This window comes from Crinia signifera, chromosome 19 (assembly GCF_055691185.1).
Source record: "Crinia signifera chromosome 19, ASM5569118v1, whole genome shotgun sequence".
NCBI classification, from domain to species: Eukaryota; Metazoa; Chordata; class Amphibia; order Anura; family Myobatrachidae; genus Crinia; species Crinia signifera.
This window is the reverse complement of record NC_139226.1, coordinates 59,825,376-59,849,775: the sequence shown is the minus strand read 5'-3', so window position 1 is coordinate 59,849,775 and position 24,400 is coordinate 59,825,376. Positions and strand designations below refer to the sequence as shown.

The following is a 24,400-nucleotide window of genomic DNA, read 5'->3' as shown; positions in this document are numbered from 1 at the left end:
AAAAATGCAGTTCTGGCTCAAAATTTTTCATTTTCAGAAGGTATGAAGGAGAAAAAGCACCCCAAAATCTGTGCCCCAATTTCTCCCGAGTACGGCAATGCCTCACATGTGACCAAAAAATACCAGTTGGGTGCATGGCAGGACTCAGAAGGGAAGGAGTGATTTTTGGATTTTGCAGCTCAGATTCTGGTGGAATTTTGGTGGGTGCTATGTCGCATTAGCAAGACCCCCCAAGCACCAATACAGTGGAACCCCCCCACAAGTGACCCCATTTTGCAAACTACACCCCTCAGGGAATTCATCTAGGGGTATAGTGTACATTTAAAACCCCCAGGGGTTTCACCAATTTTGATACAAGTGGGCAGTGAAAATGAAAAATTACATTTTTTTACACAAAAATGCAGTTCTGGCTCAAAATTTTTCATTTTCAGAAGGTATGAAGGAGAAAAAGCACCCCAAAATCTGTGCCCCAATATCTCCCGAGTACGGCAATGCCTCACATGTGACCAAAAAATACCAGTTGGGTGCATGGCAGGACTCAGAACGGAAGGAGTGATTTTTGGATTTTGCAGCACACATTCTGGTGGAATGAATGGTGGGTGCTATGTTGCACCAATACAGTGGAACCCCCCCACAAGTCACCCCATTTTGCAAAGTACACCCCTCAGGGAATTCATCTAGGGGTATAGTGTACATTTCAAACCCCCAGGGGTTTCACCAATTTTGATACAAGTGGGCAGTGAAAATGAAAAATTACATTTTTTTACACAAAAATGCAGTTCTGGCTCACAATTTTTCATTTTCAGAAGGTATGAAGGAGAAAAAGCACCCCAAAATATGTGCCCCAATTTCTTCCGAGTACGGCAATGCCTCACATGTGACCAAAAAATACCAGTTGGGTGCATGGCAGGACTCAGAACGGAAGGAGTGATTTTTGGATTTTGTGGCTCAGATTCTGGTGGAATTTTGGTGGGTGCTATGTCGCATTAGCAAGACCCCCCAAGCACCAATACAGTGGAACCCCCCCACAAGTCACCCCATTTTGCAAACTACACCCCTCAGGGAATTCATCTAGGGGTATAGTGTACATTTCAAACCCCCAGGGGTTTCACCAATTTTGATACAAGTGGGCAGTGAACATGAAAAATTACATTTTTTACACAAAAATGCAGTTCTGGCTCAAAATTTTTCATTTTCAGAAGATATGAAGGAGAAAAAGCACCCCAAAATCTGTGCCCCAATTTCTCCCGAGTACGGCAATGCCTCACATGTGACCAAAAAATACCAGTTGGGTGCATGGCAGGACTCAAAAGGGAAGGAGTGATTTTTGGATTTTGCAGCTCAGATTCTGGTGGAATTTTGGTGGGTGCTATGTCGCATTAGCAAGACCCCCCAAGCACCAATACAGTAGAACCCCCCCACAAGTGACCCCATTTTGCAAACTACACCCCTCAGGGAATTCATCTAGGGGTATAGTGTACATTTAAAACCCCCAGGGGTTTCACCAATTTTGATACAAGTGGGCAGTGAAAAAGAAAAATTACATTTTTTACACAAAAATGCAGTTCTGGCTCAAAATTTTTCATTTTCAGAAGGTATGAAGGAGAAAAAGCACCCCAAAATCTGTGCCCCAATTTCTCCCGAGTACGGCAATGCCTCACATGTGACCAAAAAATACCAGTTGGGTGCATGGCAGGACTCAGAAGGGAAGGAGTGATTTTTGGATTTTGCAGCACAGATTCTGGTGGAATGAATGGTGGGTGCTATGTTGCACCAATACAGTGGAACCCCCCCACAAGTCACCCCATTTTGCAAACTACACCCCTCAGGGAATTCATCTAGGGGTATAGTGTACATTTCAAACCCCCAGGGGTTTCACCAATTTTGATACAAGTGGGCAGTGAAAATGAAAAATTACATTTTTTACACAAAAATGCAGTTCTGGCTCAAAATATTTCATTTTCACAAGGAATGAAGGAGACAAAGCACCCCAAAATCTGTGCCCCAATTTCTCCCGAGTACGGCAATGCCTCATGTGTGACCAAAAAGTGGCAGGACTCAGAAGGGAAGGAGTGATATTTGGAGTTTGCAGCACAAATTCTGGTGGAATTTTGGTGGGTGCTATGTCGCATTAGCAAGACCCCCCAAGCACCAATACAGTGGAACCCCCCCACAAGTCACCCCATTTTGAAAACTACACCCCTCAGGGAATTCATCTAGGGGTATAGTGTACATTTAAAACCCCCCGGGGTTTCACCAATTTTGATACAAGTGGGCAGTGAAAAAGAAAAATTACATTTTTTACACAAAAATGCAGTTCTGGCTCAAAATTTTTCATTTTCAGAAGGTATGAAGGAGAAAAAGCACCCCAAAATCTGTGCCCCAATATCTCCCGAGTACGGCAATGCCTCACATGTGACCAAAAAATACCAGTTGGGTGCATGGCAGGACTCAGAAGGGAAGGAGTGATTTTTGGATTTTGCGGCTCAGATTCTGGTGGAATGAATGGTGGGTGCTATATGGCATTAGCAAGACCCCCGAAGCACGGTGAAATTATGAACCTAATATTCCATAGATGTGTGGTATAATTTAAAACACTCCTTTATACATAGGCCGGGTTTGTCGGGGCAAGTGTCACACTGGAAAATAGTTTGCTTTCTTATTCCCTTTTTATAGCAAACTTTGCACCTTTTTTGTGTCCTGCCCTTTTTTCCAGTGGAGGGGATTTCATCAGGAAAATGCTGCCCTGGTACAATACGGGGGCCAGTACTAGAAGTACTGGGGCCCTCTGCCTGCTGGTTCCCAAATATTAGGCCCTTTATGACTTCCTCTTGAAAGTGCATAAATGTCCCCCTCTGGCCGGTAGAACGGAATAGCACGTAAGCGTTATACAGTGCCATCTGGATGATATACACGGCCACCTTCTTGTACCAGATTTTTGTTTTCCGCAGGGCACTGTACGGCTTCAGTACCTGATCTGAAAGATCCACTCCGCCCATGTACCTATTGTAATCCAGGATACAATTAGGTTTTGAGGTGTGGGTACTGGTACCTCGTACAGGGACGGAGGTGGTACTGTCTCCGTGAATTGTTGTCAGTATAAGGACATCCCTCTTGTCCTTATATTTGACCAACAACATATTTTCGGTGCATATTCCCCTGCTTTCACCCCTTCTCATTACTTGGGCAATGTGCGTTTTTGGGAGGCCTCTTTGGTTCTTGCGCACAGTACCGCAAGCTGCTGTACCTCTTGAACCAAGGGCCTTAAACAGGGGGATGCTAGTGTAAAAGTTATCCACATAGAGGTGATAACCTTTATCCAGGAAGGGGTGCACTAAATCCCAGACAATTTTCCCACTAACACCTACGAGGGAGGGGGGGCATTCTGGCGGTTGAATTCTTGAATCCTTCCCTTCATAAACCCTAAACCTGTGGGTGTACCCTGAGGTGCTTTCACACAGCTTATACATTTTTATGCCATACCTTGCCCTCTTACTGGGAAGGTACTGGCGGAATTTAACCCTTCCTTTAAAATGTATAAGGGACTCGTCGATACAAATAAATTTTTCAGGGATGTACACCTCTTCAAATTTGGCACTGAAATGATCAATGACCGGCCTGACTTTGAATAGCCGGTCAAAGGTGGGATCATCTCTGGGTGGGCACTGTGCATTATCGGTGTAATGTATGAATTTAAGAATTGTCTCAAATCGAGTCCGGGGCATGGCCATACGGTAAAATGGAGTACTGTACAGAACATCTGTACTCCAATATTGCCTAATTTCTGGCTTTTTTACTATGCCCATATGAAACACCAGACCCCAAAACGTCATCATCTCTACTGCATCTACAGGGGTCCACCTAGCAAATGATGACGTGGGGTTTTGAGCAATAAACTGCTGGGCATATAAATTAGTTTGGTCCACCATTAAATTTATAAAATCATCAGAGAAAAATAATTTGAAAAAGTCAATTTCTCTGAGACCTGTGGAATCAAATTGGATTCCTGGCATGCCCAAAAACTCAGGAACCTGGGGCTCAAAATTGTCTGGTGGTGGGGTCCATACTAGATCAATTATTGGGGGGGGAATCTCAGCTGATCTACGGGGGCGTCTTTGAGGGGGTCCCTCATCAGCAGAGGAGGAAGAGGAGCTTAAGGCAAATCCTTCAAATTCCCCGCTTGCATCACTGCCTGTGTCAGAGTCTGAAGCAAGCATGGCATATGCCTCCTCCACTGAATACATTCTCCTGGATGATTGGGAGGACATTTGGGAGGACATTTGGGAGGACATTTGGGATGCCATTTTTATTTTTTGTGTTACCGGTAGTGAAATGTTTCAACACGTGTATAGTGTAGGGGGGGGCACAAACTTTATTTCAATCCGGGGGGTATGTAGTGTGTATTGTGTATGTGGTGCAGAAAAAAAAAAAAATGCTTTATACCAATAAAAAAAAAAAAAATGAAGGGGTTAAAAAAAAAAAAAGGGGTTAAAAAAAAAAAAAAGGGGTTAAAAAAAAAAAAGGTCCTGCGCCAAAAATTGAGCACAGATGTTGGTCAGTAACGTCTGTCACTGAACAGCGCTCAAAGGCAACAGGAATTTGATCAAAAAAAAAAAAAAAATAGATCAACCCTGTGCCGAAAGAGATGATCAGTGATGTACGTCACTGATCAGCGCACAGCGGCCACAGGACACCCACAAAATCACAGTGTGTGTAAAAAAAAAAATTAAAAAAATACCCCACAGCACACACACAAAAAAAAAAGGTGATCAGTGATGCGACACTGATTACCAGTGAGGTGCAGCAGGTGCACAACCTTTGGTGCAACTGACAGGTATATATAAAAAAAAAAAAACCTCTGTACCCCCAAAAAAGTTGCTGATCACCTCAGATATAGTGATCAGCACAAAAGGCGGGGACAGCAGACACAAAATTTAGCACTCTCTATCACTATCTCTCTCTATCTCTCTATCTCTCACTATCTAACACTATCTAACACTCTATGACACTGCAGCAGCAGCACTCACAGGTATATCTATATATAAAAAAAACCCTGCGCCCCCAAAAAGTTACTGATCAGTTAATTTATACTGATCAGCACAAAAGGAGGGGGCAGCAGTCAGTTATATAAAAAATATATAGCACAATCTGTCACTATCTCTCTCTATCTCTCTCTCTCTATCTCTCTATAACTATCACACTGCAGCAGCACAAAATATAGCACTCTGTCAGTAGGCCTCTCTCTCTATCTCTCTCTCTCTATCTCTCTCTCTCTATCTATAACTATATCACACTGCAGCAGCACAAAATATAGCACTCTCTGACACTATCTCTCTCTCTATCTCTCTCTATCTCTCTCTATCTCTCTCTATCTCTCTCTATCTCTCTCTATCTATCTCTCTATCTATCTCTCTATCTATCTCTCTATCTATCTCTCTATCTCTCTATCTATCTAGCTAATACAGTGCAGCAGCACAATTTCACAGGCACAATTATTGAACAGGATCCAGTAATCAATCAGCAGCGATCAAGTAAGTATTGCAGGCAGCAAGGTTCTGGTCAGTATGGCGGCAGGGGGGTACGGTGACCGCACTGCACGCTTTCCAGACCGGAATGGCGTCTGCAGTGCAGTCACCGTTAGTTTAAATCCCCCTCCTTGGCTGTGATTGGTCCGTCGGTCCGACGGACCAATCACGGCCTTTGGGGGCGGGCGGGGTGAGGTGGGGTGACACCAGTGTCACCCTTACACCCCGCGGTGATTGGTGCTGTACTTTACAGCACCAATCACCTCTGATCCCGTGTCACCGGCGAACGTTATTCGCCGGTGACACAGGAAAACGCTGTGAATGGCTGTTCACACTGAACAGCCAATCACAGCGATCGCCGACGGGGGGGCGGCATCGCAGCCCCCCCGGGGCATGCACGGACATGTCTGCTGTCAGGGACAGCAGACATGTTGAAACTGTCACCGCGTCTATAGACGCGGTGACAGTTTAAAGCCATGACGTACATTTACGCCATGTGTCGGGAAGTGCTTCCCGGCCATGACGTAAATGTACGTCAAATGTCGGGAAGGGGTTAAAGTCCAGTGATAATGCTACATAAGTCCAGTCCAGTGATAATGCTGCATAAGTCCAGTCCAGTGATAATGCTGCATAAGTCCAGTACAGTGGCACTGACATTAAAGTCCATTGTTACTGCTGCATTAATCCAGTGAAACTGCCATTAATTGATTGATTTTGAAGGATATGGTCACTAGGTCTACAAGCATTGGGTCGATATCATTAGGTCGACATGCATTAAGGTCGACATGCAGGAAGGTTGACATGACTGAAGGTCAACATGGATTAGGTCGACATGGTCATTATGTCAACACAAGCATTAAGTTGACGTGGTCGACATAAGGTTTTTCCTTTTTTATGAGCCGACGTGCCCACAGGTGGTATTTCATGCCCTACCATCCACTAGGGTGTGGTGGGAGAATAAAATAGTGCGCCATTATGTGCACTTTGGGGCCTAGATTTTCTAACTGCCATCCTGTCTGCTGTTGCAGTGCCACTCTTAAATGGGCCACGTGTTTGTGTTGCTTAGCATAGTCATTAGTATAGTCATTCAGCTACCTAAGTGAAAACTTTTGGCCTAAAAAACAACATTGTGGGGCACTGGCGGAACTACCAAGGGTGCAGGGGGTGCAGCTGCTATGGGTGCATCTGCTAAGGGGCCCGGCGGCTAGGGGGGCCCATGGAGAGCAAGCAATCCCCTGCACCCTCCGTAGTTTTCTTATTTTGTTGGAGACTCATACCCGCAGCGGCTTCACCACGCCTCCGCCACCGCAGGGCAGGTGGGGTTGGCACCATGCAAAAGGAGGTGGGCGTGGGGGTGGTGCTATGAAGAAGGAGCCGGGCGGGGGCGGCGCCATGATGAATGAGTCGGGCAGGGAGTATAGGAGGTAGAGGCGTGCAGGATAAGTCTAGCAGGGGGTGGCAGCCCCGTGCAGAAGTAGCCAAGTGGGGGTGGGAGGTGGCGCCATGTGGAAGAAGCCGGGGTGGGAGGTGGGAGGTGGTGCCGTGTGGGAGAAGCTGGGTGGGTAAAGAAGCAGGAGTGACACGCATGGAGCCTCCTGGTGCCTCCCCCCCCCCCGCTTCCTGCTTGATAGATGGGACATTCACCCACGCTGCAAGCCAAGTGCCTGCCTGGGACAGAAAGCATGAGAGAAGACTGTCTTGCTGGCTGCTGCTGGTGAGATACACTAATATACATAATAAGCGTCAAATGTGTTATTTACTTTTTTTTTTATTTGTTTAATCTGTTTTATTCAAATGTAATGTTTGTTGCCATCCGGCATGCTACACCGGGCTGTGACTATTCACAGATTGGGATGGGTGATCGTTCCATTAGAAATTAATGGAGCGATCACCAGTTACAAATAGTCACAGGCTGTCACAGCATGCCGCATCGCAGCAATTATCAACATGGGTACATTGTCCTGCAGACCACACAGAGGCTTGGGGGAGCTAGCAGGGTCTGCGTCTTTGCTAGGATGATGTTGCGCCGGCTGCAGACACATAGGGCTCGCTGTGCCATGAGAGTCTGCCCCCCACTCCCTCCATTTCTTTTTAGGTTCCGGCCCCGGTGTTCTGATAGCATATTGTGTAAGGGACATTGCGGTGTGTTGTATAATGTGTATGGGGCATTGCGGTGTGTCACATAATGTGAAAGGGGCATTACGGTGTGTTGCATAATGTGCACTGGGCATTGCGGTGTATCGAATAATGTGTAAGGAATATTGCGGTGTGTGGCATATTATGTAAGGGGCATTATGGTGTGTGGCATATTGTGTAAGGGGCATTGTTGTTTGTCGCATAATGTGTAAGATCCAAAACACGAAACCCAACGAAACATGATACACTGAATGGTGGTGTCTTGGAACAGATACAGATCCAAAACACTGCCAGAGATACAGATCTACAACACGTTTCATGAAACACTAATATTGGCCGGCGCACATCCTTAATAAACATGGAAGTTTAAATGAGTTTACTCTTCTCCTGAGGTTGAGTGAGATGTCTACATAAGGTCAACAATGACAATGTCATCATTATGTTGACACCACAATGTCGACAGTTCTGATGTTCAGACTGAATGGCAGCATCAAGAGCCAGATGTACTAAGCTCGAAAAGTGATAAAATGGAGAGTGATAAACAGCCAATCATCTCCTGCCTGACATGTCACAGGCTGTGTTTGAAAAATGACAGGTAGGAACTGATTGGTTGGTGGTTTATCAATCTCCATGTTATCACTTTTAAAGGCTTAGTACATCTAGCCCTATGACTGTTGACAGATCATACCCAACCTCCCGGCAATAGAAGAGTTGCTGGAATGCAGCACATGCAGAAAAAAGGAAAAACAAAATATGAAAAACTAATTTCATGTCGACCTTTTGACCATGTTGACATATGGCATGTCGACCTTGTGATGTCAACCTTTTGTCTGTGTCAACCTATTGAATGTTGGCCAATTGACTGTCTATTTAGAGCAGGGGTGGCTGGACTTTTAGTTTATGTAATTAGCGGAGATCTGCCATTGTCAATGGGCCTGATTCAGAGTTGGCCCATATACTGATATTTGTAATACGGAGTGACAGAAATTACGTGGCGCAGTGCTGCCTCAAATCACAGTCCCCTGAAGTTACACCCTAACTTCACAAGATATACATATGGGACAAAGAGTTGGGAACATAGAAAAGTGGCGCAGTGGAATACTTGATGTTCTATTCTAGTGGACTTCTCTCGAGGTTCCAGCTGAAGTTTTTCTCGTATTGGTATCGACAACCCGGTAAAGGTAAGTGTTCAGGTAAAGAAATCCGAAAAATAAAAAATGCAAAACTGTATAAAAAAACTAATATTACAAAAAAGGTGTGAGTGTCAATTACTATAAGCCATTTTCATGGTGGTGACGAAAAGTGATATAGATGCAATCAGCCGGCGTACCCAAACTCACGTTGTATCGTGGGGATGGTCCTCTCATCAAGGTATCTTTGGCACGTCCTGGAAGTGTTCCTTGTGGATCTTCAATGTGTTGACGAAATTTATCCAAATTTGCTCGAAAAAAGAAAACCGCTACGGGCGTGTTTCCCCCACTTTCTCGTCTTTCTCCGTTGCCTCTAACAGTTTCTGTAGCGCTGTTCCAGCGCTACAGAGGCTGAGAGCGCGATTGGCCGATACGTCTCCATGGAGACACATAGCTCAGTCCTGATTGGCTGAGCTATGCGTCTCCATGGAGACGTATCAGCCAATCGCACTCTCAGCCTCTGTAGCACTGGGACAGCGCTACAGAAGCTGTTAGAGGCAACGGAGAAAGCCGGTTCTCCCCGCTGCCTGTCAGTGCGGGGGGGGAGCCGGCTGTGAAGCAGCCAGACCAGCGCTGGATCCAGAAATGGTAAGTAGCGCTGGTGTAAAAGTGAGGTGTGTGTGTAATAAACTTTTACTTCTCTGTGTGTGTGTTTTTTATAAACATTCTTTTTACAGGTGGACTACAAGTCCCAGCAGGCCCATTAATGCCCCGCATGCTGGGACTTGTGGTTCTCCAAGTCCCAGCATGCGGGGGAGGTCTGCTGGCACTTGTAGTTCTCCGGTATAAAGCAATGTAACGTATGATCGATTTAACCCTATCAGGCCGGCGTGCACTGGCCACGGACGCCGGTGACAGCCCCGGGCTTCAGCCCTGGACAGGTGAAGCCTGGGGGGGGGGAACCCTTTATTGGGGGGGTCCCCACTCCTCCAGGTACCCCGTCCAAGGCTGACCAGCCACGGTGCTCATGTTTTGGCCGGGGGACCTTGTATAAAAAGTGTCCCCCGGCTGTGGCATGACACCGCGGGCTGTTGGAGCCCGGTGCTGGTTTCAAAATACGGGGGACCCCCAGATTTTTTGTCCCCCGTATTTTTGGAATCAGGTCCGGCTCAATGAGCCCGGGGCTGGTTATGCTTAGGAGGGGGGACCCCACGCCGTTTTTTTTTTAACTTTTTTTTTTAGCACAAAATCGCATTTATGAAAATGCGCACATTTTCATGACTAAAAATCGCCCGAAATTGCGGCAAATCACATTTTTTTGCCGCAAATTCGCATCTCATTAAATATGCGAATTCGCTGCAAAAAATGTGATTTTTAAAGGTGCGATTTGGTGCGATTTTTTTTTAGTCTAAAAAATCGCACCCTATTACATTTCGCCCACTGTGTCATCCAATTGCATGACCTTGTGTCCCTGTTGACCTATTGGCTGTCTATCTAGACACTGTCTATCTTTTAAACCACACCAACCAATAATTAGTAAATACTTCCTGAAGGAGAAACCATATTGAATCTCTAGGATAGGCAGCCAGAGCCTCTGAACTCAAGAACTGTTGATGGTGAGATCTGCCCCCTCCGCCCACTTTATCCTTCCCTCCACCTCATCATGTCATACTGGCCCCTCTCACTCCCCATCATCTCACCGTCACCATCTTTATTTTATTTTTTACTCTCTCCCTGTCCCCTTTTCTTTCTCCCGGGCTCTTTTTTTTCCATCTGTCACCCTCTTTCCCCTGCTGCCTCGCCTCTTTTCTCTCTCCCCTGCTCTATTCCCCTTGCCCCGCACTCTCTCTTTCTTCTGCTTTTTTACCCTTGCCCCCTCTTTCTCAACCCTCTCTAAGGGCCAGATGTATCAAGCTTCAAAAGTGATAAAATGGAGAGTGATAAACAGCCAGCCAATCAGCTACTACCTGTTATTTTTCAAACACAGCCGGTGACATAGCAGGTATGAGCTGATTGGCTGGCTGTTTAACACTCTCCCATGTTATCACTTTTGAAGCTTGATACATCTGGCCCTTACTCCCCCTCACCTCTCTTTGAGATCGATTTTATTCAAAAAGATGTGACGGCACCCGGGAAGCTGTGTATTGTTTTTCAAAATGATGCACTTGCTACAACTAGTCTTGTGGGATAAGGGCACTTCAAACTAAAGCCCCCTAACACACTAGCCGACGTCCCACTGCCATGGCTATTGGCAGTGGTGGGGACCCAGCTGGGTGCTGGCTTCGGCACGTGCGAACATACTTGTTGATGCGAGCAGGAAAGGAGCAAGGCCATGCTGCAGCTGCAGCATGGCCATCGTTAACGAGGACATCCCTCGTCAACTCTGAACTAGCAGGACAAGCATACCTCCCAACTTCTGTCCATATGAAATAGGGACACTCGCGCGAAAAGGGGGCGGGGTGTATGCAAATGAGGGCACGGCTTATGCTAATTAGCCGCGACCTCATTTTCATACGAGAATAGACGCTGTGCGCATGCGCACAGCGTCTATTCTACTAGATTGGGGGTCTCCCAACTGTCACCCCCCGCAGCGGGACAATGCCTGCCGCGGGTGGGACAGCGGGACAGGACCCAAAAATCGGGACTGTCCCTCTAAAATCGTGACAGTTGGGAGGTATGGGACAAGGGAGAAGTCGTTAACATTAGATTATATTGTAAACAATACAGTTCAGAAAGCTCTTTCTGAGCAATATTGTATACAATATCACCCAATGTGTTTTGGATTGATTATAAACTCACTTTTTTAAGCAGCACAGCAAATAAAAATATACAGCATATATATATTTTTTTATTTCACCCCTGCAGGGATGAGAGGATAAAAAAGGAGAGTTTATAAGAAGAATGTCAAGAATTCATCACTGTTTTACGCAGTGCTATTTTTGTAGAAAAAAAGGTTCAGGAACTCTCTGGGAAGGAGCAGAGTGGGCAAAGATGTGGGTGGAGCATTTGCAGGGGTGGGGCTTCAAACAGTGTGAGGCCTACTAGAGCCCTGAGTGCTATTTTTTAACGTACAACGCCCCAAATGCAGCGACCATGCTCTGTTATACAAATGCCACACACCGTGATACCTAGTATACATATGCCACACACCGTGATACCCAGTATACATATGCCACACACCGTGGTACACAGTATACATACACCACACACCATGATACCCATTATACATATGCCACACACCACGATGCCCATTATACATATGCCACACACTGAGATGCACATTAGATATTATGGCACATAAGTGCCACTTACCTACATGCTCATTGCTTGAGTTCTTTCTCAATGCCAGGAAGTTACAAGCTTGATTCCAGGGGTTACATGCCCAATGTCAGAGGCTTCCTGCTTGACACCAAGGAGGTTTATGCTTGATGCCAAGAGGGTTTATTCCAAGCAGTCAAGATGTCGAATGGACTCCCTGCTGCTGCGCAGCTCCACATGATACTGTCAGACGGGGTGTCCCCCTTCCCCAGCCTACTGCGCAATATGCATGATGTAATGAGCAGAGTGGCGTCGCATCTTGATGTCCCAGTGGCCAGTCACTCATTACACATGCATATAGGAGTAGCCTGGTGAAAGAGCTGCCTCGCCCGCATCCACATCACCACTGGACTCGGAACAGGCAAGGAGGCAGTGCAGGTGCATCAGCACTGTGCTCACTACTGCTGGGCACTGTTCATGGGAGGACCAGCCGGCACTGTGCGGTGTTCTCTGGCGGGTGGGCGGGCCGGGCGGCCCTGGTGGCACTGTTTGCTGGTGGATGGGTGGGCCTGGCGGTACTGTTCGATAGTAGGTAGGCGGGCCTAGCGGCACTGCCTGAGGTTCCGGAACGCCGTTACTGATTATGTAATTTTTCATCTGAACTTCAGGAACGACGTTCCGGCTGAAATATAGCACTGGTTTTACATAACATCACTAAATATAACATCACCAGGAAATTTAAATAGTGGATATCATTTTGTTGACAAAACATACACAAACTCCCACAAACATCAACATGTCAGCGAACTGAAGTGAAATATTGTCCGGAATTGAATACCCTATATACAGTACTGTAACTGTATATAAAATGTCAAATTGTACAATATTTATTGCTGTTTTGGTACAGTATTTAATGTTAAAGAATATTTGAAAAGAAACTGAACTTACTTGTTGTATTCTGTGTCTGTACTGCAGTGCTCCGTACTCCATCTGAGGTCACAGTGTAGATGGTGAAGATGTAGTTTACTCCTGGTGACAGCCCACTCACCCGTTCATAGTTGGTTTTTATATTGGGGATATTCACATTGCCTGGCTGATATAGCACTGTGTAGGTGTATGTTGTGTTGTTAGTATCATTAGGAACTGTCCAATTAAGATTTACATAATCCGTCCCAACAGCAGAGACACTGAAGCCAGAGACAAACGATGGCACTAAGGAGACAAACATATAGGATATGGTAAATGTACCGCAGTGGGTCACATTCTGGCAACAGGGCTGGTAACTGTAATGCTGCTACTGAATGCTGGGGCAGATGCTTTTTGTAACAGATATCTACAGTATGCCAGGCTTGCCTACCCTCCCGGAGTGGCCGGGAGCCTCGCGAAAATCAGGTCCACCTTTTGGCCCCCCAGGAAGGTGGGCAAGTCTCTCGCTTTCTGGTCATATCCCCTGCTCCCCCATTGCCCGCTGGTTTAATTACTGAAAATTGCGGGTCCGCGGAGAGGGGGCGGGGCTAAAATGATGCGATAGCGGCATTTCCCTGCATTTAAGCCTTGCCCCCTCTCCGTTGCCTCACAATGGCCCTTATTCTGATTGACGCGGACTTTACCGCATACTTTCGGATCGCGTGTTTACGGCGTCTGCGCATGCGTGGAGAACGCAACGCGCATGTGCCACGCCTTGACTCGGTACCAGTTCGGCCAGATCCCGTCCAGAACTGTTCACCGCTCTCATTCGGGAAATAGGGGCGTATTATGGGCGTCATGCGGAATGACACATGGGCGTAGTTTCAAAGTGGGCAAAACGGGGCGGAAACATGGGCGGACACGGGGGAGTACACTTATGTTGGGGGGCGTACATTCGGAAACCACTCCGAATGCACGCGATCAAAAAGGGCAGAAATGTGCGGTGTCCACAAGTGTACTATTGCTTTGCGGACACCACTCGTTCATGCGCTAGGCGAACGTACGCCTAATGACTACAACCATTAACACCTGAACCCAATAGAATCTACTCCTTTACTCATTACTCACTAATAGGACGCTTGTCAGTGCTTTAATTGAAACCATTGCACTTCAATTGCTGTAAGGGTTAATGTGTGCAATGCATGTGTTAGGCATGCTTGTAAGGATATATTGGCATCTAATTGATTCCAATTCCAAATAAGCAGTTTTTTATGAGGATAGGTAATTGAATAAGTGGGTCATGTGATGTATTGCAGAAGATACATAATAGTGGGTTGTTTGGCGTAAATACTCCGCTTACGTGCGGTAGCACCGCTTGGCTCCCGTTCGGATGCGGTATTCCCGAGCATACTCTGTAATACTCTGTAATACCGTGCAGAATCTGAGTGTTTCTCCCGCACACGCATGGTTTGTATGTCGTCCGTAAACACGCCCTGTTCTTAAAGAGTGAGTCCGTCCGAATGCGGAGGACACGTGGGCGTTTCTACGGACGATGGCCGCACGCGGCAAAACACCGTGGCGTGCGGACCGCACCGTAAGAATGCGGGAATATCCGCACCGATCAGAATAAGGGCCAGAGTTTTCCGGCATGGGGGGGCAAGTGATATCAGCCTTGCCCCAGCCCCCCTGATGTTTTGCCTCTCCAGTCTTCTCCCAGAGAGGTGAAATTCAAAGTAGAGAAAAGGGGATTTTTTCCTTTATGGCCCCAACGGGTCAGAAAGGAAAGAAATGGGGGCCTATATGTGTGTTGAGCCTAGCTGCTCCCACTGAGGGGGTGTCAAGGACACAAATAAAAAGCAAGAAAAACAACAAGGGTGTGGAGCGCTAATGAGCTAATTGGATCAATTGGGTATTACAATTAATTTATTGTTAATAAAATATAAAGAATAAAATTCATCAATTATATATCAACTTTGGTACAAATCAGCAAAAATTAAATAAAAATAAAAATTTACGTGGGACAGTTGGATATAATATATATATACTTGTGCACTGTTAGCGATCCCTCTGGTCACTCTGCTTATATGATGTCAAATGACTCCTGAGGCAGTCTGTGTTTAAAGAAAGTGGGAATCCATAAACCTGGCAGGAAAGTTCATGTGCGCTGGAGGAATTTGATAAGTCCTCGGTTGGTATTGAGGTATCCTCACGATTGTGTGCGACAGTCCAATCCAAAAATTAAGCAGGTGGTGGTATCCCAGTTGTATGTAGAGTATTTGGCAAGGCTGATTATGCAGGTGAAGTCAGGCTTAGACCAGTATATACATAGTATGAGGAATTTGGGGGGATAGGGGGTGGGTATTCCGCACACAATTCAATTTATTCTCCGGTGATTCTTGGAGATGAGATGGTGGTACCGCCTATTGTTCATATATTTAAAAACTCGGCGGAGGGTGCTATCCAGGCAATTTACGTACAATGTAGGGGACGGGACAGAAGAAGTATTGCACTGGGGATGCACTCCGTTTAGGATGGAAACTGAGATTTTAAAACATACCTTTTATTAGTTTTCTATTAAAATTTTATTTCAAATCCTGTATCCATAAATTTATTCGTATGGATTTAACAGGAAAAAAAGGTGTAACAGTGAAATATATAGAGAAAAAGAATTATAGATTAGACAGAAAAAATGATAAATACCGAATGTGATAAAGAATAAAGAAAATGTGTTCTTAAATAAAAAGAGGGGGTGTCAGTCAGTCGTTTGGTAGAATATTAAGATGTGTTTGTACTGTTTGATGCTGATCAATTCTGTTGTTCACTTTATAATTTATTTGTGAGTCATTACTCAGATCAAAATATCACACAGAATGATTCTCTGTTAGTATTTCACATTTAGACAGGGAAAGGTATATATTGTGGTCTTTGTCTCCCTCTAGTGGATATCCCCATGAATAGTGTATATTCACTTCACATTTGCTTTGCATCAGTCCCTAGGGGATCACTTAGGGATATGAGTCCACTTAATACCTTTGTAACCCTGAACTGGGTTTTAATTAGAGGTGCAGAGAGTATAGTCACCTCTTGCTTTCCTGTCTACTGGGCATAAACAAGTACTTCAATTCACATTATACAGAAGCTGCATTGCCACTAATACCAAACATCTAACTGCCCCCCACTCCCAACGACCGTTTCACTGTAAGCTTCCTCAGGGGAAGTATATCCAAGGTGATCGGATCCAATAGTCCAACATGCAACGGTAAAAGTATTTAAAACAGGCTGGTGCTCCCTAACATGTTTCGCTGTCCTCTGACCTTTGATAAAGCTGTCAGAACTTTACTGTCCCCTTTTGTCTGGACCCTATATAATGTTGAGCACAGCATAAAGACTCTCTCACTTTTCTTATCTTCTATATTGGACTGCGCTCTGGATAGAATACAGATACTTGGGCCGAGTAGCGAAGTGTGTTGAGAGACGATAACTGTTCCTTTTCTGTGTATTTGTATGTGAGACGATTGTATGTGAGATGATTGTATTTATATCTGTTTTCCCCTTTTCGTTAGACATTGTTTGTGTTGTATAGTGACCTGTATAATCATTCTTATTTCTGCAATCCCGTTTTGTCCGCTAGGGACTCAAATATATGGTTAAGGACTTTGTACCCTTATTCCGGATTTTATACCAAAGTCTCGTGTATTATTCCCAATAAGCGGAAGGGTTTGAAGGTAATTACACCTGGTGTTTTTACTTATAATTAAGTACTAAGTACTGCGAAAGGATACCACCATCAGGGTATCGGTTTAGAGTGTGTGATACATAAACAAGGTTCACTATGTGGTGTTACGCTTCAGTTCGCCCGTAGTTAAGAAAAAAGATTGTAAGTTTACGGACACATTACGTAAACTGCGTACTTCACTTATTATCCATTGGTTTGATATTAATTAGACATTAACACTGGCCACCACCTCGTCAATTGTGACCGTTGCTGGAGTGTTATTTAAAAACCAATATAAAAATGACCGATTATATACAGCTCCTGCTTAAGGCAATCAATAGTTCTACACAGAAGATTATTGCTAAACTTGAAAATGTAGTTGCTTTGATCCCACATCCTGTGAAAATGCCCTGTACATTGTAAGGGTCCGCGAATCTCCTGGATATGTGCTGCCGGATCGAGATGCCTTCTGTAGCACCGGATGCCGGTGTTGACAACCCTTTGATTCCTTCCTACCATACGAAGATGTCTCATTCTGTTCTTGATAATATTTTGATGGTGCCATCCAGACATTTGCTATATGACTTTGGGGGAAAGTTCTGCTCTCCAGGATTCCTTACGGATCATATTTACATCTCTTCGGCTTTGTAACTTGTTTCTTCTCTCCTGGCCGCAACATTATCGCTTCCCATATGTATACCCTTGGATGCGAGCTAGAAAATATACTATTTGCTACAATCTGCTGTCCCAGAGGGCCTGGCCAGATTAATACATATCTCTTACTCATGAGCTTAATATTTTTTTTTTATTGCACAAGACATATAGGGTGACATTTAATAATGCGATTTTTTCACACTTTCAAAATCGCCCATTATCGCACTTTTTTAATATCGCATTTTTGTCGCGAATTTGCATATTTAATGAGGTGCGTATTCCGGGAAGAAAAGAGCAATTTAGTGCGATAATGGGTGATTTTTAGGCATGAAAATGTGTGAATTTTAGGCATGAAAATGTGCGAATTTGAGGTAATGTGCGATTGTGTGTTTTTTTTAAACGGCGTGAGGTCCTCCCTCCTGAGCATAACCAGCCCCGGGCTCATTGAGCCGGACCTGGTTCCAAAAATACGGGGGACAAAAATCTGAGGGTCCCCCATATTTTCAAACCAGCACTGGGCTCCAACAGCCCGCTGTGTCATGCCACAGCCGGGGGACACTTTTTATATAAGGTCCCCCGGCCGAAACATGAGCACCATGGCTGGTCAGCCTTGGATGGGGGACCTGGAGGAGCAGGGACCCCCCCAATAAAGGGGTCCCCCCCAGGCTTCACCCGTTTCCTTCTTCAGAAGCGTCTAAAGAAGGAAACCATTTCCGAAATGCGTTAAGCGTGCTTGTATATGGACTCGTGGACCCTGAAAGGCTGACCTGGAGATTGTGACCCCCCGGCTGTGGCTTCTTATTCCGGACTAAGGAACCCAGAAGGGAGCTCTTGGATACCACCACCTGCCTGCTGTTTGCCATTTGGGACACCTGTCTAATGCTTTTTAAAAGTCACTTTATTGTAAGTGCAATATTTGTATTAAAACCTTTTAAATGTTATTGACCTGCACTCTGGTGTATTCTGTTGTGTCTCCCCTGCTTGTTTAATTAGGGGAGAAAAAAGAAGCTGTTGAATACACAGGATTGTGACCTTATCAGCAATTGGTCAAATTGGGGTTTGTTATCCCCTTATGTAAGGTTTTATCCACCTTATCACATTGTTACCTATGAGCGCTACCGTTTGAATTCACCTTTTTCTATCTATTCATATATCTTCAGTAGTAATTGGTGTTTCTACTGGGTGTATTTAAGTGTGGCTTCACTTAGGTTTAATTGCGCACCTCTATAGTCAATATTTTTCTGCTTTCCTGTATTAACATCATTGTTGAAGAATAATTATAAGACACTTGGGCTCTCATTCTGGTTGACTCTCAAGGATGCAAATTCAAGGGTTCACATACTTTGTCCACCCTGCACTTTGAATGTTTACATGGCGTGTTCAATAAAAGCATGAAAACATATAATTGTATGTGTGGTATTAGTTTAAGCAAACTGTGTTTGTCTATTGCTGTGACTTAGATGAAGATCAGAACACATTTTATGACCAGTTTATGCAGAAATCCAGGTCTTTCCAAAGGGTCACAAACTTTTTCTTGCAACTGTATATCGGCCAGCAGGAAGGGACAGGGGGATCCAGCCTGTCATAGTCCAGCCAGGCCTGGCCAAGTGGTAATGCCCCACTGGGATGCGAAAGCCAATCCGGCCCTTTGTATTTCTGTGTGTGTGGGTGCATCTATGTGTGTATACTGTATTTAAAGTGATTGGACACTGATAGCAAATAGGTCAACAAGAGTTTATTGATGTCAGTACTTTGTAGGCCCACCACATGCAGTGATTACTGCAGTCACCCTTCTTTGCAGACTTGTCCCAAGTTCCTTGACAATAGCATGGGGTATGTTTTACCAATATGTGACAAGGTCGATGTTGTTCTGCCAAGCTGTTTATTTTTCCTTTATTTTTCCCTGTTTGTGTCTCCCATTTCTCAATTTAGCAGAGTAGATCTTCTGAGCTTTAGCGGGGTCATCCCTCGTCTGAAGCCTTGGGCCAAATCAGCAGCCCTTGCTGCCTTGTGCGGAGATGGAGGCAGTAGTGCGGACGGTAGTTTGGCGGCATCCTGGCTGGCAGCGTACTGTCGGCCCCAGGAGACCCGGAACTGGCCCCCGGCAGACGCGGCGGTGGGCCCTGGCCTTGCAGCAGCGGTTTGTCTGCTACATCCTGATGCAACGACATGGGCACTGCAACACCTGGAAGCAGCAATGCAGCCGCTGGAAGTAAATACCTATCAACTAGAGGTCCTGGCAGCGACCCCTGGAGAGATGACCGCCTCCATGAGAAGGAGGTGATATCACCTGGGGGTGCATGAGAAGCGCACACATCTCCTTCTAACGGAGATTTTAGCGGCCCCCACGCCTCGCTGCGGGTCCCCAACGTTTTCCCCCACCTCCCTGCTCCCCCCCTCTAATCCTGCCCATCTCCCTAAAGCAGAGACAGGCAGGGTTACCTTCCCACGCCACCTGGTAACTGGGAGGCACGTGTGTGTGGGACGCTTACGCGTCCTAGTCAGATGGAGCACCATCTCGCCAGCAGTGGCAATCTGGCACGCCCCGGCATTGGCTGAGAGGCTCTCCATCTGTACAACAATAACAAGCCATAGTTCAATGTCCATCTCAGGCAACTCCATAGACCAAGGAGGAGGCCTAGAGCAGAGGAGACAAACAGGCTAGGAACTCCCTGACAAAATAAATCAGATTGGCAAAAAGGTGCTTCTCCGAGAAGCTGACAAATAATCTTTCAGCAGATTCTGTGTCAGAGGCAAGCAGGTTATACTGTAACTAACTACAAAAAACCCTCTAACCCCACTGTCTTGCACCAGAAACTAGTGGATGAGTTGAACAATTTCAACTGCAGATTCGAAAAGGAGGCTCCCTGTACCAGCGCTTGCCCAGATCCATCCAGATCTGCTACCCCGTCCCCTAATCCTAGGAACCATTCCCAGGCATTGTAGATAGGGCAAGGGAATATAGAGGTGATGTTCAAGAAGGCTAATCTCAGGAAAGCTCCGGGCCCTGACTGTATGTCGCCCTCAGCACTGAAGATGTGTGCTGCTTAGCTTGCCCCCATATTCACCAGGATCTTTAACAAGGGTCTTTGTGCAAGGTCCCCTCCTGCTTCAAACATTCCATCATTGTCCCAGTCCCCAAGAAATCAATTATCACGACCCTTAATGACTTCCTGACATCTGTGGTCATGAACGTGTTTGAGCGAGTAGTGCTAATTCACCTGAAAAAAATAACTGGCCCTCACCTGGATCCCTTACAATTCGCAGACTGGCAAATTGGTGTGTTGAGAATGCAGATGCAGTCAACATGGGCTTGCACTACATTCTGCTGCACTTGTACCTTCCGGACACCTATGCGAGAGTCTTATTTTTGGACTTTAGCTCAGAGTTCAACACAATTTTTCCTTGCATCCTGCTCCTGCTTCCTTGCATCTACTCCATTTAGGGATCCCAGAATCCACCTGCTTCTGGCAAGTAGATTTCCTGTCAGACAAGAACCAGGTGGTGAAAGCTGGAAAATCTTCAAGTGTGTGCACAATCAGCACAAGGGTTCCCCAGGGATGTCTACTCTCCCCTCTGCTTTTCTCTCTATACACCAACAACTGAATCTCGGAGGAACAATCGGTAAAAATATTGAAATTTGCACGTGATACCACCATCATAGGTCCTATCAGCGGTGTGTGAGTGGTATTATGGTGTGGCAGTAACAACCTTGCTCTCAACCCACTCAAAACAGTAGAGATGGTAGTGGACTTCAGAAGGAAACTGACTGTTATGCCCCCACTCGTGATCGCTGACAATGTAGTGTGACTAGTGGACTCTGTCAAGTTCTTGTAATGTAAGATGTCCCGGGACCTAAAATGGGGGTCCAACTCTGCCGCCATCATTGGAAAGGCCCAGCAGAGGCTTTTCTTACTGAGGCAACTCAGGAAGTTCAATGTCCCTCAGAAGCTTCAAATCTAGCATGCCCCCAAACCAAATATATGTGAGGTAAATTACACTGTGATCCCTGTTGTCTATGCATGATGTAAGATGCAGTTGCATTGTAACTGGAAACAAATTCCTAGTATATGAAAGTATACCTGGCCAATAAAGCTGATTCTGATTCGCCCTAAAATGCACCGTCGCTCCACTTTGTATCTTACTATAAAGTTGTTTCCTTGCCCATACGTCTCTGGCTGCAGATAATTGCTAAAATAGTATACTGTACAATCCTACATTTCAGATGTTCTTTCCTCTACTTTGGTGATGCTGCTTATCATATACTTTTATATTGGCCATAGGTCTTGCAGGGGGGCAGTGCAATATACCCTGCTCCCTGCTGTTGTTTTAGCTGGCAGTATATGCATCGTGTTGGGTGTGCGTCCCCGGTAAGAGGGGTTGAGGATCATTGGAGACAGGTGTGGATTTGGTGCCGTCATCCATTGAGACATTTGACATGGGGACAGCGGCTGGCAACCAATCAGGTGATGCCCATGCGACTTTGATTGTCTTGATGACTGCAGCAGATTCGAAGCAGCAGGGGTGTTCTCTCCATGGATTCCCCTCTTGTTAGCCCTGGCCAGACAGGCCCATCTGGCAGACAGCCCTTCCTGCATTTGCCAAAACTGACAGGTAACCAGTCAATTGGGCCTAGGCCTGGCAACGCTAAGAAGTGCCTATGTCTATGTATTCTGCTCATGCTTGACTTCTATATTTCCCACATTTCTGGGACAGCAGACCCAGCCTCCAGAGAGTTGTCCCTTTCCCATGGACGATCATGGTCCGGGTACTAGATATCGTGATTTGTGGCAAATAGTGTTGAGGCAAAGAAAATCCGAATGCTGAGTAATGGTGCCTACACATGCACCGATCCCGGCGTGCGTTGTGGGCTTAACTAGCACACATAGCATCGCATCGTATGCCTTGTGCATACGATGTGCATGCGATGCGATGCTATGCTAGAAAAAGCTAATACAAAAAGTATGTGCAGCACATACTTTTTGTACTGTGCGATGGGGTGCCGCGGGAGCGCGCACCCCATCGTATAGCATCGCACCGCCGGGATCGGTGCGTGTGTGGGCACCTTAAGCAATGAGGAAGCATGAACCACCAAAGGGTGCTGACATGCTGACACTTTAGTTAGTTAGTCAGGTCATATGTAGATGAGATAGGGGTGAGCCAATTAGGGTGTTCAAGGAGGAGTAGGGAGGATAGAAAGGATCACATGCTATAGTGATCTTCTGGACAGTAAGGAGATAGGCAAGAGGCTGCTGTGCAGCATGTTTCACTTTTACTCAATATTGCATTTCTGTCTTCTATTCACCTATTCTTTCCTATATATTCCTTTACCCTCTCTCTCTCTCTCTCTCTCTCTCTCTCTCTCTCTCTCTCTCTCTCTCTCTTGCAGCTATCTATTTCTCCTTCCATTCAGCTACACAAGAGCTGCAGTGCAGTACTTCATATTTATACATTCCTTATGGTTGGAATATATAACCCATAGAAGTTATTACCCAATATGTCTGCATCAAACCAGCAGTGTGCTTAAGTCCTTAATTCTCTCTGTTTTCCAACTTCATGCAATTCTAATGCCTTTGCTCAATGTACCATGCATATGATGCATTTTAAGTGACTTTGAGTCCTATGGGAGAAAAGCGCTACATAAATAAAATTATTATTATTATTATTATTCTTCCTATCTTTGACTTTTTCTGTGCACTCTAAACTTTCCTATTACCACCTCTAGTCTTCTGTTTTTCTCCAGCTTTGTATGCCCTTTCCCTCCTGTTATGTGTGGTAAGCCCCCCACCCCCGTTTAATGCACCGTGTTTGCGCAGCGGTGGGGGACGGGCAGGGGTAGCCCTGGAGGCACCCCAATGACGATGCGCCCCTCTGGTGTCCCACGATTAGCCGGCAGGCTGTCCCAGGAAGGCAGGGCTCTGCCAGCAGGTCAGCCTGATCTGGGGAGTGGGGTACCCATTATAGCTGGTGGGCCCCGGTCACCCCCATGCGGTCCCCGTGGGTAGGTAGACCCCCATTTAAGGTGGCCAGTAGACCGTGTCTGCAGAGGTCCAGGATATTTCCCCAGCACAGTAAAAGGAGGGGGGAGGGGCTACTGATGTGCCAGCGCCTGGAGCTCCTCCTGGGGCCCCAGACATTTTTGTGCCCTCGGCCGGCGCTGGCTGGGGGTGGGGTGCAGCAGTTTATGGCGTTGCTGTCTTCTCTGTTGGGCCAGGTACCCACATAGGCCTCCCCTGTGGTTTCCCCAACATCCTTCTCCTCTTTGTTGCCTGTTTTCCTCTCTGTTGTCCATGGCGATAGCATCTTCCCAGGTGTTGTCCTCACTGGTGCCTCCGCCCTGGAGTTGAGGTCACTTATTATCAGGGATCTGCATATCATTGCTTTTCGGCTGGTATGGTCCTCCATGATTGCTGGGAGGGTCTAGAGATCAGCTAGGTCTTGCCCCCGCCTAGAGTGCACCCGAAAGAAGGTGAGCACTGCAGTAGGGCGGCATATGTTAGCTACTGGCAGGGGTGTCATCCACCATGATGGCATTAGCTTCGACCGAGAGGCACTGTATAGGGATGACGGTGTACATTTGAGCCGGGAGGGCGTGGCTCTGTTTTGGTCTGCATTGTTTGAGTGTTCAGTTTCCAGGTGCTGAGTGTTTTAGAGGGGTGGCAGTGCTGCGTCTTAGGGACTAGCTTTGGCAGTAAAGAACGGACATCTTGTGTAGTTGTGTGAGTTTGTAGATAGTGGGTGCACTCTCCCCGGCATTGATTGTCATGGGCCATGCTTCTGCACCATCTGCAAGAGTGGTGGTGCTGGGAGAGTGATCAGCAGCGGTGTATGCATGGTATGATGATGCTTACCCCCAGTTTCCTATCTTGACCGTTCTTTGGTGCCGCCACCATTTTGATAGTCTATAATAAATTGTCTGTGTCTTTATTTTAGTGTTAAGTATTTGTTAAGTTAGAGTAAGTTATGGTTTAAGTTTATAAAGTGTGGGGCATAAAGATACCCAATGGTGAGTTCATAGTGTCCATCAGATTTTAAAATGTGGCAAATATGGCAACATTCTTATACTACAGTGTTAT

At 46.0% G+C, this 24,400-nt stretch overlaps 1 protein-coding gene across 2 annotated transcripts in view; it reads right to left on the bottom strand.

Annotated features, from left to right (window-relative positions):
• PTPRH (protein tyrosine phosphatase receptor type H) overlaps positions 1-24,400 on the bottom strand; it is a 173,079-nt gene that overhangs the window by 54,360 nt on the left and 94,319 nt on the right. For both annotated transcript variants that reach the window (XM_083162648.1, XM_083162649.1), the window contains one exon: positions 12,998-13,261. In XM_083162648.1, the coding sequence (XP_083018774.1) occupies positions 12,998-13,261 (264 nt within the window). The remainder of the gene's footprint in view (positions 1-12,997; positions 13,262-24,400) is intronic.